This window comes from Delphinus delphis, chromosome 3 (assembly GCF_949987515.2).
Source record: "Delphinus delphis chromosome 3, mDelDel1.2, whole genome shotgun sequence".
NCBI lineage: Eukaryota > Metazoa > Chordata > Mammalia > Artiodactyla > Delphinidae > Delphinus > Delphinus delphis.
Genome location: NC_082685.1, coordinates 109,918,125 through 109,936,401, shown reverse-complemented (window position 1 = coordinate 109,936,401; position 18,277 = coordinate 109,918,125). Strand labels below are relative to the sequence as shown.

The 18,277-nt window shown below is 37.6% G+C and overlaps 1 protein-coding gene across 3 annotated transcripts; it reads right to left on the bottom strand.

Annotated features, from left to right (window-relative positions):
• Positions 1-2,222: 2,222 nt before the first annotated feature.
• Positions 2,223-16,515, bottom strand: MTX3 (metaxin 3). 3 transcript variants are annotated; one of them, XM_060009234.1, is made up of 9 exons: positions 16,434-16,515; positions 15,859-15,928; positions 15,413-15,489; positions 14,379-14,471; positions 13,678-13,860; positions 13,455-13,531; positions 12,781-12,938; positions 11,415-11,503; positions 2,223-8,630 (listed from the first exon to the last, which is right to left on the bottom strand). In XM_060009234.1, exons 1-9 carry the CDS (start codon positions 16,512-16,514, stop codon positions 8,520-8,522), a joined length of 939 nt encoding a protein of 312 aa, XP_059865217.1. In that variant the 5' UTR covers position 16,515; the 3' UTR covers positions 2,223-8,519. The 3 variants fall into 3 exon arrangements, with proteins under 3 accessions (XP_059865217.1, XP_059865218.1, XP_059865220.1); XM_060009235.1 differs by lacking the exon at positions 14,379-14,471; XM_060009237.1 differs by lacking the exon at positions 11,415-11,503 and having other exon boundaries at positions 8,512-8,630.
• Between the last annotated feature and the right edge of the window lie 1,762 nt (positions 16,516-18,277).

Genomic DNA, 18,277 nt, shown 5'->3' with positions numbered 1-18,277 from the left:
TTCTTTTTCCTTTTAATTTCTACATCTACTATATCCCTTCCCACCTTTTTCTAAACCATTTTAGCAGTAGTCACTCTGTGAACTGCATATTATATGTAATACAAAACGTAAACCATGCTCATTAGATGAAAATGACAATTCCCCCCTCATAGACAGAACTGGGACAACACATATCAGAATAGGCACAATCTGACAGTCTTCAAATAAGTCAGTTTGCTTCTTGCATTTAAAATAAAACTGAAATCTGTTTGGTCTTAACTGTGATATTTGGAAAGCGTCATGCTTCCTTCTACACCAAAAGATTTCTTAACTTTTTCAAAATGTGAATTCTTGAGACGACCACCTGCCCGAAACTCGGATCTGAAAAACCAATCCCTGGGCTTCCCTGGTGGTGCAGTGGTTGAGAGTCCACCTGCCAATGCAGGGGACACGGGTTCGTGCCCCGGTCCGGGAGGATCCCACATGCCGCGGAGCGGCTGTGCCCGTGAGCCATGGCCGCTGAGCCTGCGCGTGCGGAGCCTGTTGCTCCGCAACAGGAGAGGCCGCAGCAGTGAGAGGCCCGCGTACCGCAAAAAAAAAAAAAAAACCCTAATTTTATTTATAAATGTCAAGATTTCCCTATTTTCACTCGTTTACTCAAAAAGCAGGATAAATATAATAGCCCCTCTCTTACTTGGAAAAGTACAACTTTTGGAGCGAGTTGGCTGTGTTAGAAATTAGCAACGTCTTTGACGATGCACAGCTGTCTTCATTTCATAATCATAGACGTCTAAAGCATTCCAGGAGGCTGACTAATGTACCTGGAGAAATGTGCCATGTTTTCTCATCGTTTCTCCTGAACTTCTTGTCAGATCAAGAAGGGATGTGTATCTCCTTTGCTTTACAACTAGGAACTTAATTACAAGATGGAGTAAGACAAATCCTTACATTCTCCACCACCATTTCCTTCTTATTCTCATATATACCTGTCTCAAACATATGCGCAGTCCTCAGTGATCTTAGTGGTTTCCCCTTTATTTCAATCTTTCTCCTACGGAGATTCACTTAGGACAAGATCCCCATATGGAAAACTTAAAAGTTTTCCTACCAATGGCTGCTATTAATGGCAAAAGAAAAACAGAGCACCACTTACGTTGCAGCCTACTGTTCACCAAAGGACATCATACTAAATATTCAGGAGCTTTTGAGCACCCCAAATAGTCCCAGACCAAAGTCAAGCCTCTAAGCTGAGCAATTAAGAACGAAAAATTCTGAAGGTGTTTGTTGAAAGGTTCTCAGCTTTGTGACTCCAAATACCATCTTATGGAAAAACCCGAATGAACTTTTTGGCCAATCCAACAGTTGTCTTTCCCCAAAAGAATTCTATTATCCCACCACCACCAATTCTTCTTTCCTGCTCTCTTGCAAGAAGTAAGTGATCATTACCACCTCAATCCGCCCAAGGGCATTTCATCTGAAACCCAAAGTTCATACGCAATTAAGATTTGTATTCTTTGGGGATAGAAGTATCAACAAAGATGTAGCTGGCTTCTCATGTGAGAGAAATACATACCTGAACAGCTCTACTTGGAAGGTTGATGCATTTTACTATACATAAATTATACCTCAATTAAAAAAAATAAACTCTACTAACAAATACTCATCCCCTCAGGGAACCTGCCCTTACTAGACTAACAGCCCTAACAGGGTTCTCCTTACCCATATATGCTACCCAATTAAAAAAAAAAAAAAAAAAGCAAAAAATATGAATATCTTCCCCACTACCTAAAGTTGCATTATTTTTCTCAGTGTATGCCTTCCATCCAATTACATGGAACATCACTGGACTTTCTAGGTGAGCAAAAAAGAAAATTTTAAAGAAACTTATAAAACCAAAGAAATAGGCTAACTAGAGTCCTGAAGAGTTGTGTGAGCAAAAAAAAATCTTAAGAAACTTATAAAGCCAAAGGGATAAGCTAACTGGAGTCCTGAAAAGTTGTGTGAGCTGTCTGAGGTTACACACACACAATGGCCTAGGGAGCAGGCCTCTAACCTCCTTTAGCACAGGCTGGAAAGAGCACAAGTGATCTCAAGGCATCACAGAAAGAATGGACATTTTAAAAAGAACAACCCTCTATCTAGCTCAGTCCCAGCACAAAACTATTTTGAACAACCCCAAAATTCTTCCCAATGAAATATTCACCTTAAGGAATAAGTAACATTAAACCAGGAATTAATAAACATTCGAGCAACTTGAGATTTTATTGTGAAAATAGCTATTTTGACATTATATCCAGTTTCTCATTTATCAGAATAAATTCTTTACAACATTGATCATCATCACCACTTCTGGGTATTTATACACAATCTCTGAGTAAAATATATTCACACAAGGCAAGGCTAGAATGTTGAAATTATGACCAACAATGCTTATTTTAAGATTGTTTACTTCATAACAAAACTACAGTGTTTATACACTAGAACAGATGTTTCAAATGTATACCATTTGAAGATAAGCTTGGTGGAACAAAACCAATATGAGTATACATAAATTTCTTACTTGTCTTCTTTGCTATCAGTCTTCCAGAAAGCTAAAGTTATATTACAAACACCTCAAATTTCCACTTTGGGATGAACAGAAAAATGGAAAGACATTTCCTATTTTACAAAATAAAACATCAAGTCAGAAGAAGAATAAAGCTCATCTTTATGCAGTTAACATAAAAGCTTGAGTACACCCGTCCTTCTCCAAGAAATAAGACGCCAGCACTGCAAGAGAGGCAGCCAACAGGTCAAAGAACAAATAGCGAACACAGCCTCCTCTATAGTGCGTGACTCCCTCAGGACTGACGCAAACTCTGGCAAGCCATTGTTTCTAGACATCCAGGGATCTGGGACATGTAAACTCAATGATTAGAAGGCATTTCTCTGAATTTGCATGAGAAGACCTAAAGAATCAGAACAAAGATCCAACTGCTTTGCACATGGCCAGATGTTCACCACACCACAACTCAAACCCAAAGGCAAGCTTTCCAACCAATACACATCCAAAGCACGCAGTTCCAAATATGCAACCATATACACTGCAGAAAACAAAGAGCATCCTTACACCTGATGAGTGAACTGGTTTTATACTTTGAAATGAAATCAGATATACTTAGTCCTCTGAAATTAGAAGGTCTAGTGAGGCTTAAACTTGGGGGGATACAGAAACTTGCTGAGAATTTAATAAAAACTGTAAACCCTCATCCTAGAAAATGCATACACAAACATACAATCCTTTTTTAGACCATGTCTTCAGTAATAGAAGTTGAAAATATTAAACTTTCCTTGCTTTTGTCACGGAAGGAACTGTACACTTTCTAAGACACTATGTGTGTATGCATGTGCATGCATATATATATATATATATATATATATATATATATATAAAATAACTAGCTTGTATGTGACTTTAATGCTATAAATACTCACTGCCTTTCTGGTACTTTTAAAGCACAGCCAAAAACAGTTTGGAATGGAATTCCAAGTTGGTTCCCTCTGTCTCATAGATGCCTAACAAGTGGTTAGTTCTCTGAAACCACCAGTTCACACTCTTGTACAGCTGTTCCAAGCCAAATGGGATTCTAGGGAAGCAGCTGGACTGACCAAGGGCCTCACATGTGCCTAAATAACCAACCTGTCTAAACCCACAGCCAATCCTCAGTCAACTCCATGGTCCCAGGGAGCCCTAACCTGTCGCTTCCATTTTATCACCACTCACTAGAAGGGCAGCCAACAACTGGAAACCTCTGCAATGAGTACAAACAAGCAGAAGCACTCTTAGGGCAGCATTTCCCTAACTGTATTTCTCAGAACACAAATCCCACATGACACCTACTTAAAAAAAAAAATCCACATAAAAATAAATTAGGAAAATAGTGTATAAAATACAGGCCCTTCTTGGAGTCTGAAACCACCAACAGCATATGTAAGGTGCTGAGAAGCCTACAGTAACTTAACTTTGTCTAACCCAGCATTTCCCTATTTAGCCAAAGAACCCACTATTCATATAATAACAATATATTCTGCCAAAATATATCTTGAAATGCTTCTCCAAAGAACTGAATTATAGTTTAAAACTATCTTACAATATAATTTCAAATTAATAATAATGAGGATATAAAGACTTATTTTCCTGCATTTTTTTAAAGGAACTACTTTGTTTTGCTCTGAATAGTCTTTTATCATAACATTCCACTCTCTGTTTACAAACATCCAACTCAAAGCTACCCTTTCTTCTATCATTGTTCAAGAATGTTCATTCTCATCAGTAATCACTGGCCTCCTCATCTGGAACAAATGATTTTTGCATGCTTTTTGATTCCGAGGATACCTCTCCACCTCAATCACAATAATTTTAAGTCTAGGGGAGGTAACCTGGGCTTCTAGCAAACATTATATCCCAACAAGAGTTTGGGGCCAAATAATTTTAAAAACCCTTAAAAAAAAAAAAAAAAGCAAAGCACTCCATCTTTACATCTCTATGAAAATCAACATTTTGAAGATCTAATGAAACTTCAGTTAAACCTTTGAGACTAGGATTACTGACCTTTGGTTCATGTAATTAACAACGAATTTCTTAAAAATCTAGTAATTTCTTAGGAAATATGAAAACATTGAAAAGTAAATGTAAGTTCCACAGAGCTGAACAAGAAAAAAGGCAAAAGATAATTCTAAATGCCAACAACATATACAAAAGACCGTCATTACAACCCAAATATATGTGGCTCTGCTCAGGATTTCAATTATATAAATAATTAAACCAAGACAAGGTCAATCACTAAATCCCTGTGAACTTAAAAAACAAAAAGCACACAGACACACTGCATTTTGTTCATCCCTAGTGTAGTTAGAGAACACTTGCAAAACAAAGAAGGATCACCACACAGAGACATGGAGGAGTTTTTTCCAAAATATTTTATCCTCATAAAAGGATACCATACCATAGGGAAAAAAGATACAATTACAAACATAAAACCGTAGAATTTTTAATCTCCTAGGGAAAAGGGGTTCTTAGTTTTAGGGGTTCTTGTTTTTTCTTTGCTGATAAGGCAAAACAGATCTTTAGATTATCATTTGTTATAAACCTGAGTTTTTTTTTCTTTAAACTCAAGAATGAAATAAATTAATTATATTATGCATTTATTAATCTGGAACTGAATACTATGTTTAAAGCATTAAATTTTAAATCATAGTTTAGATAATGATAAACTTATTGAATTTATTTTTAAAACCCTTTTATTTTGAAATAATTATAGACTCACAAAAAGAAGTTGCAAAAATAGTACACAGAGATCCTATGTAACCATCCCTCAGCTTCCTGTCTTTACATTTTAAGCATTTATATTTTGGTTTCAGAGGGATACAATTTTTGACAGTTTATGAAAAAGTAAACAGTTTAAGAAAAATCTAATAACATGGTAAATGTCTATTCCTGGAAGAGGCTCTAAGAAAACATACTACTGACTTCAAATACCACTTTTATCACATGATACTACCTTTAAAAATTGGTTTTCTGAGATACTGTTACCAATTTCTGCCTCTTTTGATGTCTAGTTTTCTTCCATTTTTGCAGACTTCTGAAAATTGTAACTTAGCTCTGATTGAAATAAGCTTACCCATTCCTTTAAGTTAATATATCTAGCCACATTAAATGAACAAAAATTACAAATGGAAATCAAAATGCTTCAGATTTAACATAAAATCTCTAATCCTCTAGCCCTCAAAAAATAAAACAAACATGTCTAGGTTGAAATTTAATTCGTTTGTCAGTGCCAACCTTTTAGGGGGAAAAACACTGTGTAGGAATGACTGTCCTTAAAGGTCTTTTACAGTTTCTTTGGTCTTAGGGGAATGGCCAGTCTTATGGATAACTGATGACAGTTTGTTGACGAACGATCTTTATCTTATGGGAATTATCTGACCAATTTTCTCATCCTGTACTACCAAGAAACATAAACACAAACATAGTCCCTTTTATCATATTATCCTCCACCATCACTTCCAAAAGAAAGTGGCTCACAGTATTTTAAGACTGTGGACCATTTATCTCAGCGAACTCAAACTTTATCCAAAGCATATCCTGACAGGTTGCTCAAAAGCTCTCTGCCCAGTTATTCCTTTCCAAGAGCTTCCTATATGTGTGGCTGATCCCTGGAGTGGTTTGTGTTCAGTGATAGCTTCCTAGCATCTCATTAGCTTATACCAAAAACCTCAACTAAGTAACCCAGCATATAAATTCTCACTTATCTAAATCATATTTTGCATCTTAGGAAAGATAGTCTGGAAGCATCATGGCCTATATAGCATACAGCTAAAGGCAGTTCAAAGCAGGAATGACCAAAAGGAAATAAATCATATTTACAGTCGTCTTTCTACTAAAAAAGGATACTTGTTATTCTAGAATGATATTTTTTTATTAAACTTTCAACAAACATTACAGTATGCTTACTGGCTGCATCTTTGTGTCGTAAGAATACGATATTACACATTCTTATAAAAATGTAAATACATTTTGCTTACTCATGGACAGTAGTAACCTTACTGACAGAAAACTTTACATAACCCAGTATTATCCTTTGACTTTGCCCATGGAGAAATCTGGAGTTAAATTTACCATTCAATTTTAGAATCTGTTAGGGTTAATATAGTTCTTTCTCCTACAAATTTTTTATTTTGCCAAAAACTAATTTTAATTGTCCTGTTTTACATATTTGACAATTGTAAGTCACTTCAAATACTTTTTGAAAGTTTTAGTAGAAATCATAATCGAAAATGACTAACCCTGACTAAAGCATAAGCAGATGATTAATGTGCTAACCACCCATCTCCAATAAACATCAATCCTAGAGGACAATAAAGTCCTATGGTCATGATTTCCAACACAGAATATTCAAACAGATTTCCGACTGCTGGACTCTAACAGAAGACTAACGCATAACACACACACACACACACACACACACACACACACTCTCTCCCACCTGTTGCAGAAGTAATGTGAAACTCATTAGTTTCTTTCTCTCAATGCGTCCAAACAGATGAACAAGACTTTGAAGACTACCCTGTTTCTCATTAAAACTTTCAAGAAAAAATATTTACAATGACATAAAGACTTCTGTATAAATAGCTACCTAAATACAGAACAAATGGAGAGGATACAGGTCAAACACAGCTGAGTTCCACTCAGCTCAAATTAGACAAGTCTCTTGAGTCCAAAACTGTTTTCCTAACCTGGGGGTTTCTGCAGGATGTGACAAGATTTGCTGAGCACCATAGTAATCTTTTAAGACACTAATCAAAAACATGGTCCTATATTTTAAAAACCCCAGAAGTAGTTTTAGGACAGCAGAAGCACCTCAGCCACTAAAATAAGCAAGATTCTATTGTAAGTAAAATTACCCGCACAGGAAATCTTTGAACAGTTCAGCAACCAATAAATAGAAAATGTTCTTTAAAATCTGCTATTTCCGATTACTCCATTGAATCCTTCAACTGTAGTTAACTCTATGGAAAATAATTAGTTGTCATAAAGGTTTTGACTACATGATATGTTTCTTAGGAAGAACACTGGTCTGAGCCAAGCATGGTGAACCTGGACCAGGTGCACAGTAGGTACTTCTAGTTCTCTGGCAGTAAGCTCCTCCTGAGTAGTGTCTAACAACCGGGCAAGTGTCAGTTAGACTTTACAGCCTGGCATAATAACGATGCAAACACGTTCAGCTCTCCCGAAATCAACCCAAGAAAGAGATGACTAGAGTTAAAGATGTACTACGAATACACAGGTCTAAAGCTCCAATAAATTAAAACAGCCCTTGCTAACCTGTATTGAACACATGAGCAAATACTGTTACATTGAAGTGCATATAGTCAGACAAATATTATATGTAACCATCTTTAATATTTATATGTATGGTAGTAACTCCCCCAAAGATTAGACTTATGAGAGCATAATTTAAAAACACATTCCTCATTGCTTTTTAAAGTTAAATACAGGCTTTTCTATTGAAGTAAATAGAATATTAGAATAATATATTTTTCCTAACATCTAAAATAGGCATCAGATTTCTAAACAGAAGAAAAAAAGGCTTCAGCCAAAGAGCCACATATTAGATATTTAGACTGGTATAAGGATACTAAATTAATAAATTAACTTGGATAAACTAACAGTGCACATTCAGAACAGAAGTGTAGCTTTGGGCCAGCAACATGTGAACCAAAGGCAAAAATCTGCCAAGGTTAAGGCAGGTTTTTTATTTACAGTACAACGTGTTTTCTTTTTTCCCCAAGTTCATTTAGCATTTACCTTGATGTTACTTAAAGTGCATTGCCAAGCTAAAACACGAGCTTCCTAACTAAAAAAAAAATTGCTGTCATAGAAAGTTTCGTTTTAGAGTCTTCCTTATACCTATTCATGAATTTTCTTTTTGCCTTCACACACTTAGTGTAAGAGATTACTGCAACAATTACATGACTTTGGACACAAAGCATGAAGACTGTCAGGGTGACAGCCGTTGTGAGGAATTACTTTCTTCTTCTGCTGGAGTCAATTTAAGTGTTGGCAGTTTCCGAGGAGGAAGCTGAGGGCTTTGGCGAAGATTGTCATCCATCTGTGGAAAGTACAAAAGGTACATCTGACTTATGGCTATGGCATCACTTATATGGACTGTGGCCTCCCCATCCAAACTGTAGTCTAGAAGAGTACCGAACCTTATGTTTCTAGGACTGCTAGAGAAACCTTTTTCTTGCAAATAATCTCTCAAGAATTCTAAACATCATATCTAAATACTGGCTGACTCAGTATATGTATGAAAGCAATATGGCTCATCCTTGATGACTTCACAAAATTACAGTAATTCCACATAATGAACAGTCTACTGAACTCAACCACAGCACAACTTGGTTTAAGAGATCTTCTAATATTAAGTGTAAAAGCAGTATTTCTGTTACATTACTCTCCACAGTTTACAAAGTATGTTCTCATTTGATCTTCCCAACACAACTGTAAAGGAAAAACAAAAAGACGGACACAATCATTCCCTACTTTACAGATTAGCAAAATGAAGCTCAGAAAGGTTACCAGATTTGCATTAGGTTGCAAAGCTAGCATCAGAGCTGAAATGTGAACACAGGTCTTTTTATTCTAACACTATTGTTCTTTCAACTATATCGCATTGCCTCAATAAAAATGGCCTGAACTCCACTCAAAAAGATCACCTCTTTAAGGCTATGACTATTTAGACCAAGAGAAGCTAAGAAAAGATACAGAAAGAAGGATAAATTCTTTAGACCTAATCCAGAGGCACTGCAAACACTGGATCAGTTCTAAGTCTGCTCCAGAGAAACAAATCAAGAACATATTTAGAAAATGTCCAAGAGTTTCAGACTTACCCTAAGGATTATGTTAGCATCCCGGGAAACACTAGGACAGGGGTTACTTAGAACTGAGTCAGACCTTAGAAAACTACCTTTAACCAGGGTACCCCAAAACCAGAGTGCAAGGTCCTGGTGTTAAGCTGCTTCATAGAAGACTTGAAATCAGCTGCCATCAATGACCCAAAACCAACAGAATATAGCATCTTATCACCTACTTGATAGGTAGGCTTTTTTAGAGTTTTGAATATAAGCAGCCCCAAACTCTCTCTTATCTTCTCAAGATGCTTTTATAAAGTACAGGGGAAATGTTTCAGCAGAGGTACATAGGGTTCATAATAAAGGGAAAAGAATAAAAGATTAACTCTTAATTTTCCGAGGGAAAAAGTATTCCCAGTGAACTATCTGAATCAATTGTGATGTCTTTTTTTTCCTTGCAAGAACTAAGTTCCTCAAACATAACTCTTTCTTTTTTTTTAAGCTCTAGATTTCCTGTCTAAATGGTGAACGGTGGTAGCCAATAGAATTTGTTGTTCTAATGTCTTGTAGCAAACAGTGAACTGTACTGAAGAGCAGATGGGAAGTGGGGTGGAGAGAGGTGCTGATATAGGGTCAGGAAACTCTCATATATTGATGATGCCAAAATGGAACTGTACCAAGTGGTGACAGGGCCTCCTGGCTTCACTTTCTGCATATGTAGGTATTTCATGGTTCCCTTCACATGTCTAATGAATTTGCCACAGATAGAAATGGAAGCTATACTGGATAGCCTTCATCTCGCAGAAAAGTATCTAAAACAGTCTGAGTAATCTTTCCATTATCCACACTTAACTCTCAGTGTATTTCCTCTCATGAGATTTGCTGGGTTAGGCTATGAATTAAGACAAACTTGGCTTTCATTCAGCTTACCCAAACTTTAATAAGAGGTACATGCAATACCATAAAGAGAAGTAAAATGGTCATTCCAGAGAGTGGCTGTTATAAATCTGGCTATTACCACCAGTAGTAATGGATACATACTTTCATTCATGAGTTAGATGACTGACTAACTGCAAAGTCCATGCTGGAATCCAATTTCTAGGGTTCACATTCCCTCTCTACCTCTTGCCAGCTGAAAGGCCTCGGGCAGGTGATGTTATAAGCTACTCTCGAAGCTTCAGTATCTCATCTGTAAAATGGGAATGACAAAATACCTGCACACACAGAGCTTCTGTGAAGATTAAATGAGATAACTCATATAAAGCTCATATAACACACTGCCTGTTACTCAATCCCCCAAATCCTCTAGCCAGTGTTATTAAGCCACAATGACCTATTAGTTTGTGAAAGAATAAAGCATTATGCATTTGCATAAGAAAGAAAAAGCAAGTTTATCAAACATTTGAGGAGAAAATGCATAACTCCCTTGTATTTTTCCAATTAGAATCACCCTTGAAATTTCCATTGTTGGCTCCCTCCCCCACCCAATTCCTCAATATCTCTCTCAACAAATGCATACTCCCTAAGTGGCAAAATATCCACACTGGCAAAAATTGCAGACAACGTTTAGAACAGAGGATAGGAAGGAGGCAAAAGAAAACCATTTACGTGGAAGAAAGAAAAAAACACCATAGTGCTTTTAGCAAGAAAGGATAAGCACAGGTGCTTACAATCTCAAGAAACGTCAACCCTCAGAGACAGAAAGAAGCAGACAAGCAAGCAAGGAGTGTTTTCTTGTTTGTCTCTCTCTTTTTTTTGAAGCCAGGCTTTGGGGTCTCCTAACTTGAAAAGTACTACTAATTGGGTGGTAAAAGTAAATCCAATACCATTATCAGATCTTTCCCCATAGCAATCAGGACATTACTGGCTTCAAAACACTGTATTTTGTACAGCTTTAGTAAATGTATGTTTAAACAGCTTTCTGAAAAAATAAACTTAAAGAAAAACTGAAAAGGTAAAGTTAATGCATAACCCAAAACAATATTAATTGCAGAAAGAAAAATACTAAACTACTATAAAATAACAATTGAAGTAAACTTGACCTTTTCAATCAAGTTGGATTCCTTATTTACAAGTTGTGTGAGTTTCTGCAGATTTGCATCTACCGTTTCTTGTCCAGCAGGAGAGATGCCTAAGAAGCCAGGACAGAAATCAGAAAGAGGAAATTCTGAAAGCCTTACAAGCTGTTTAGATTCAAAGAATATTGAGTCTATCCAACCCTCCTAAGTGCCCCATTGCCCACCACACCCTCCAAAAAAGGCAAAGTGAAAAACCATTCTGGGTTCAAAGGCAAACTTAAGAGGGAGAGTAATGCTCCAAAACCAAACCCTAAGCTAAAGGACTAAATTTGTCCTTAAGGAGACCCTGTTAGCCAAGCATTATGCAGATAGCCAAGGTCATTAGAGCACAACAGTCCTCATTTCCTTCTCAAATTTGACTTGTACCTTCCCCCCCATTTCACATAGGTCTTTAGTTACAACTATTTGAACAGCTTTCTAAGGCCCAAACAGTTACCCACAAAGCATCCGAAGTACTTGGAGGAACTTTAAAAAATACAGATTCCTGGGATCTACCCCTAAGGGATTCTAATTCAGTGAATCTGGTATAGGACCCAAGATTTTGTATTTGTTCTGTAGTCAGGTTTGCTAACCACTGCTCCCAAGTAACAAGGTTGAAAGTTACTCAGTTTCATGACCCCCAAACTAACTAACCCCTCCCTTGTTATATACAAGTGTTTTATATACAAAACACATAACCCACTATAAAAAGTAAACTGTCCCTTAACCAACGATCCTTATGACTTCTATTTCTTAAAAGGACAATTCTGGCCAACTCTCCCCATACAAATTTTGTGTCCCAATCACTTAAGCACAAGGCCCAACACTCGAAGAATCAGAGCCTAAGTGACAGGTGCCCTCTGTTTACTATACCTCCAGTCTGATGTAATCAGTTTTGAAGTAGTGGAATCATGGGAGTGTACCTCACCAAAATCAATCTGCTGCTCATTTCTGTTCACAAAGCAAAATGCTAGAAGCAACCTTTAAAGTAACTGCCCATTTGCATTAGGATAAATGCTATCTTTCGGCAGGGACACAATAAATACCTGTGGTTAACTTTTAGAAGAAAATGACCCACTTCAAAGGAGCAATATTTAAAGAACAAGAAGCAAGAACTGTATAAAATCCAGAACAGACAAACGGCAAATATATATTTCTCTATTTAAAGAAGAACTAACACATGGGAGTAAAAATAAGTTGGAAAAATGCAACTTTCTGAAGTTCTATAAACCAGCATTTAAAGACAATATACAAACTTCTTTAATAAGTAATGAATTTGGCTTATACATCCTTAGGAGAATATGCAAGTATTCTATGCAAACAAAGATTAGCTGAAGAGGAACCAGCTTACCTCCAAGACTAAGCCTAAAATAACTGTTTAGGATGTCATCACAAAAGCGACACAGGTTGGAGAGCTGTTTCAAATGTTCTTGTAACTGAACTTTAGGAAAGCGTACTTTATAAAGAGGTGCGAGAAAACCAAACACATAGGCATCCAAAGTAGAAGGCCTAAAAATAAATTAAGGATTTTTTAAAAGCACATAGAAAATATTAATTTGGGATTATGTTAAAAAAAACACTTTTTCTCAAATACATTTGTCAATTCTGAAGTATACAATACGGTCTTTTAAAAAGGTTTACTACCCATTCTGGCTTATAAAAATGATGCAGCTAGGGTTTTACTCAGTTGTAGCTTTTAAAAAATACTCTACCCATTTTATTTAGAAGAAAATTAAGTTGTAAATTAAAGATTCATTTTTACTCATAAGTGTTATATAGAGACTGGAGACGTGGTGGGAATAGTCTTAGAAGTTTCAAATTCACATATGTAGCATATTAAGTCAATGTAAGATTACCGCAACAGAAAAAGTTTCCTACAGTAAAAATCCATTAAATATTTTTTTTAAGTGAAAAACTCATTGGGGATGGGGTGGGAGGACCAGGCAAGGGAACTTGCTTTAAATAACTGCTCACTGAATACATGCAAACAGAACATCAAAATGGTTTTTAAGGGAATGCACTCACGTATCTCCAAAGAAAAACTGAGATGTTCCCAGTCTGTTTGACAGAAGATTTAGGCACTCCTTGGCATCTCTGTATATCTAATAAGGATGAAATTACATCTCAAAGGTAGGAAAGATACTTGAGAACTCCTTTTCAGACTGGCATCTATAGATAAGTTCATCCCTGCTCCTTCTCTTGTCCCTCCTCTGGAGGGCCCTTGCTCTGAAGGTAATTCCAATCATACCTGAGCTTCTACATCTCGGAGGTGGTAGAGGGGAGGCTCTCCCCTGGTCAGGAGAATCCTATTCAGTGCTCCCTTAGACATTCTTCCAGGCAGGATCAAACTCAAGGGAAAAGGCATTCGTGAAGCAAACCATGGCTTTGTCACAGTAAAGTAATTGTCACTCTCAACCCAGAATGTGTGAAGCTGCAAAAGGAGGGAAAACACACTACAAAGATATTCTTTTACTAAAAGGAAGATCCTCAATCAATGTGAAAGTTTTTCATAAATATCTCTGAATGAAGTTGACTCCATACAAATTTTCCAGTTAGGATGACTCAAGGATAAATCAATGTTTTTAAATGTGTGAGTTTTGTTGATTGCTCTATCCCAAGCACCCAGAATAAGGCCTGGAACATAGTAGGTGCTCAATGAATATTTGTTGAATGAATGAATTACAGTTGGCCCAACTCTATATGTGGACAAACTCCAATCTTTCACAGAGAATCTTTATTTCCAAAATGACATTAACTTTCACTTTGTTGTTTCATACACTAGTTGAACGTCTAACAGAATCAACCCAGTTCTGCAGTTACATGAAAGAATCAAGACTGATACATAAATGAAATTTCTTCTCTTAAGCCTTTTCCATTATTTTTCTTCTAAATCGACTAAGTACATTTTCAGTACGTCACTAAAATACTGTAATATTCACCAATGCTCACCACTGCAGGAAGAAGCTTCTCTTCGAGGAGAGCAATGTAAGCTAGTGTATCTGCCCCTTGTTTTGCTGACAGTTCATAATCGGCATTATATTTCTATTAAAAAATAAAAAACCAAAAACCTCATAAGAACATCCCAAAACAGTGAAGCTAAATAAATTAGGACTCCTATTCTTCCTCAAAAATGGCAAACATATTAAAAGGGGAAAAGAGAAATACAAATTCAGTGACAAATGCTGCTTAATGCAAATGAAGTTCTTAGCACAGCATCATGCACACGTTAAGGTCAATAAATGTTAGTTTTAGGTGTTTATTTATTATTAACTATTATTTCAATGATTGTTAATGACCTAGTTTAGTTTAGTGCATGACATGTAGTACAAACTTAATAGAGGCTATTATTATTCTTGTTAACAACAAGGAAAAAGTTCTAATTAGTAGCATTTTCCCCTTGAAAAGAGAAAACCTTCCAATTGAGAAAAGTTCTAAATTTTGTTGATATAGGACTTCTTTTTTTAAACTATTGGCAAAATCAATGATAACTTTTACATTTATGTAAACTGTTACAGTTTAAACATTTTAGATATATAAATCTTGGCATGTTCAGATATTTTGGATACATTATTTCATGAAACATTTAACTGCAACTATTAGTTTAAGTGCTTTTAAAAAATAAATAGTTGCTAGTTGATGGGAACTCAGACCTCACACCAAGCACAAAATGTGTAGCAATTATGGAACTAAATTTACAATCATATCAATAAGTATAATAGTGAAAATGGTTAAATTGAATCTACTTACACCTAAGCTTCAATAAAAACCAAGCAAAGTGCATGAAAATATAAATTGACTATAACTCACTATATGCCTTTTGAATCACAGTACAACTCATGATTTAGAGCAGTGACTCTCAAATCTATTCTTATATCAAGCCCTATGTATCTCCAAAAAAGAATTCTAAAAAAAATTTTTTTAATGCACTTTCTTTGGAAGCAACATGCAGGGATCAAGAATCTATTTCTCCAGAAGGAACCCACCTGTTTTCTTAAAAAGTTTAGTATTTTTGCCGGCTGAGAAACAATACTGTCTTCAGTTGTCAAAACTGGTACATCTCCTGTAATCACAACACAGTTTACATATAAGGAAGCATTTCGATTTCCTCTGAAGAGACTCCAATACCCTAAAAACTATGCCAGTCACATTTGGAGAAAAAAAAAATGAGTAACTCATCTTAGGTTTTTGCAATTTCACACACACACAAAAAGTTTTGGAGAGCATTTTCATTTCTCATAATTTCCACTGATTTGGCTTCTCCTTTGAAGTATTACTCAAAATGATCAAAACATAAGCAACACACAGCTAAGATCGTGGTAAGAACTAAAACCCCAAGGTACTCCATGGCTACAAGCCCCCTAACTTTAAATAAGAGGGGGGAGGGTGCTTACAGAGGGCAGAAATGGGTGTTTAAAAGTTTACACTGTACCTCTTGAACCTCTCCAGGTGTTATCTATGACATTGACTTTCAGGGGTGCACCAGAAAACTTGGCGTAAGCCTGAAAGAGAGTTTGCAATAAAACATTTTAGACTGAATACGTAATGCAAATCTGCAGAGCAGCTTTATTTCAAAGCCGGGTCCCCAGAAGGCAGAAACGCCTGACTCGGGGGCTGCGTCCCTCCCGCTACTTCTAGCCGGGGTTGCGCGCTACCAAGATTTCGAGGACTTTTTTCCCCCCAAACGTTTGAGGGATGCAGAGCGGGGAGCGCGCGCCTACTGCTTTGGGCTTTCATTCCACTGCACAGACGGCTTTGCAAGGCTGAGAAAACTCGGAGCCAAGCGGAGAATCCATGACTTCTCCTCCAGGATTCGGCGGGGCCACAGGCTAGGCTGTAACTCGTTGGACGGGAGGGAGCCCCGGGCGGTGCAGCGAGCAGCGACCCGGCTGGCCGGGCCCGAGCGCGGCGGGAACCAACCCCAGCCGCCGGGACCCGGACCAGCCAGCCTCGCGTCTCGGGCCCCGCCCCTTTTTTCCCGCGCCCTGGCCCGCGAGGCGGCCTCACCATCACCACCAAGGACTCGCTGTGCACCGACGGGAGCCCCCAGCCGCCTCCCCAGCACCTGAGCTCCAAGGGCGCCGCCATCTTGCCGGGGCCGACCTTTGCTATCCCGGAAGTACTTTTGCTGCTTACTTTCCGGCACGTGGAAACGCGGGGGCGGGGCGCGAGGGAAGGAAGGGTACTCTGGGGACTGGGAGAGGTGCAAGGCGGGAAGGGCCACTGAAGGGGTTAACAACACGCTTAGCCATCAGTTTGGCCTGGGGTTTAAGAGTCCTGGGCAATGTCAGACAACCCGCCAGTAATTCCTCAAGTACTTATTGGATGCCATGTGTACCAGGCACTTTGACTATTACTACCCTGGGCCTAAATAACCCATTTGTAAACCAGGCATGACAAGTTTATTCACAAGATTGTTGTGTTTAAAATTATGACATAGAGGTAAAGAACTTGGCATATAGTAGGCACTCTGTAATTGTTTGACCCCTTTTCCCCATATATTTGGCTTCTGCTTCTTGCCACTCTCAATCTCAGTTAGTCACCTTCATATTTGCTTGTTACACTCTTCCTAAAAGTAACAAGTTTCCTGAAGTTTGTCAAGTGAATTCTGCCGTTCTTCAGTCTGGAATATTGTTCTTCCCTGGCACTGCTCCCTCAGAAATGAGCTTAACTGTCACCTCCCTGGGACAATTTTCCAAAGTTAGGAACTTCTGGGTTCCTGTAGCATCTTGTACATACTTGAATTGTAGCTTCTATCTGATACAAACCTTTTGCCTTTCATTGTACCAGAAGTTCTTTGAAGACAGAACAGGGCTGGCTTCATAGATGTGAGACCTCTGCAGTCACACAGGGCCCTATACTTAGAAGAGCTCACACTTGTTCTGGTGTCATTGTCTTGAAATTCTTAATAATTTTTGAACAAAGGGCCCTGCATTTTTTATTTCAACTGGGCCCTGCAAATCATGTCACCAGTCGTGTCTGTGGGCCTAGTGGGCATGAACTACATGTTTCTTGAACATCAAGCTGACAATTTCTCAGAAAAAATGGAGGAAAAAGAGGAAAGATAGGCCTTGGGAATGCCATGATCGTAACATGCTCTCTGGGTCTTGAAATTAGCACCTGGATGTCAGGCTTCTTTCTAGAAGGGAAAGTAAACTTTCTGGGATACCCTCCCAGTCACTCCTCTGAGATCTTTCCTTCCTGTGCCTCTGAGATGGCTGGGTCCCTTTAAACTACTGAAAACTCAAAAGAAATCTCTGCAAATTTTCATAAAATTACAATTGAACAAGTAATTGCTAAGCACTCCCTTACTGTTTACATAGCCATCTAAATTAACAGTATGAATCTGCTAAAGTCCATTTTCATGTTTCAAAGGCAAGAGTTCTCAGAAATGGGTAGGGAAGTTATGTCAAAGGTGACATTCCTTTAACAATACTTTAAACTGGGAAATGCATAACATATGTACTATTAAAATTAAATGTCAGAATATTTATTGAGCAGCTACTATGTCCAAAACACTGTAAGGCTCTGGGAGAATACAGAGATAAATAAGATATGACTTCTCTCCTCAGGAGTTTATACTCTACAAAGGAGACAAAGGATTAGGTGTAACAAGTTAGATTATCATGAGTAAAGTTAGAGATAAAAATAAAATACTATGGAAGCAGAGAGTAGGAATGATACATCCTCTGTGGGATCAATGGAGTCTGTCTGTTCAGTCTTCAGAATAAAGCAGGTAATTCAACATCCAGATTCAAGTAATTGGACCTCCCTGTTTAGAGAATTAAAATCCCAAGCCATAAAGCTCAGAGTCCATATACTACAATTAGACATTTTAAATAATCGTACAC

What these genes read in the sequence shown, in the direction of transcription:
- MTX3 (XM_060009234.1), bottom strand. Translation starts at nt 16,514, where the DNA reads ATGGCGGCGCCCTTGGAGCTCAGGTGCTGGGGAGGCGGCTGGGGGCTC. An exon ending in CACCTGGAGAGGTTCAAGAG is followed by an intron (nt 15,490 to 15,858) that starts GTACAGTGTAAA and finishes TTGTGATTACAG; the next exon opens with GAGATGTACCAGTTTTGACA. An exon ending in AGAAGCTTCTTCCTGCAGTG is followed by an intron (nt 13,861 to 14,378) that starts GTGAGCATTGGT and finishes CTCCTTTTGCAG; the next exon opens with CTTCACACATTCTGGGTTGA.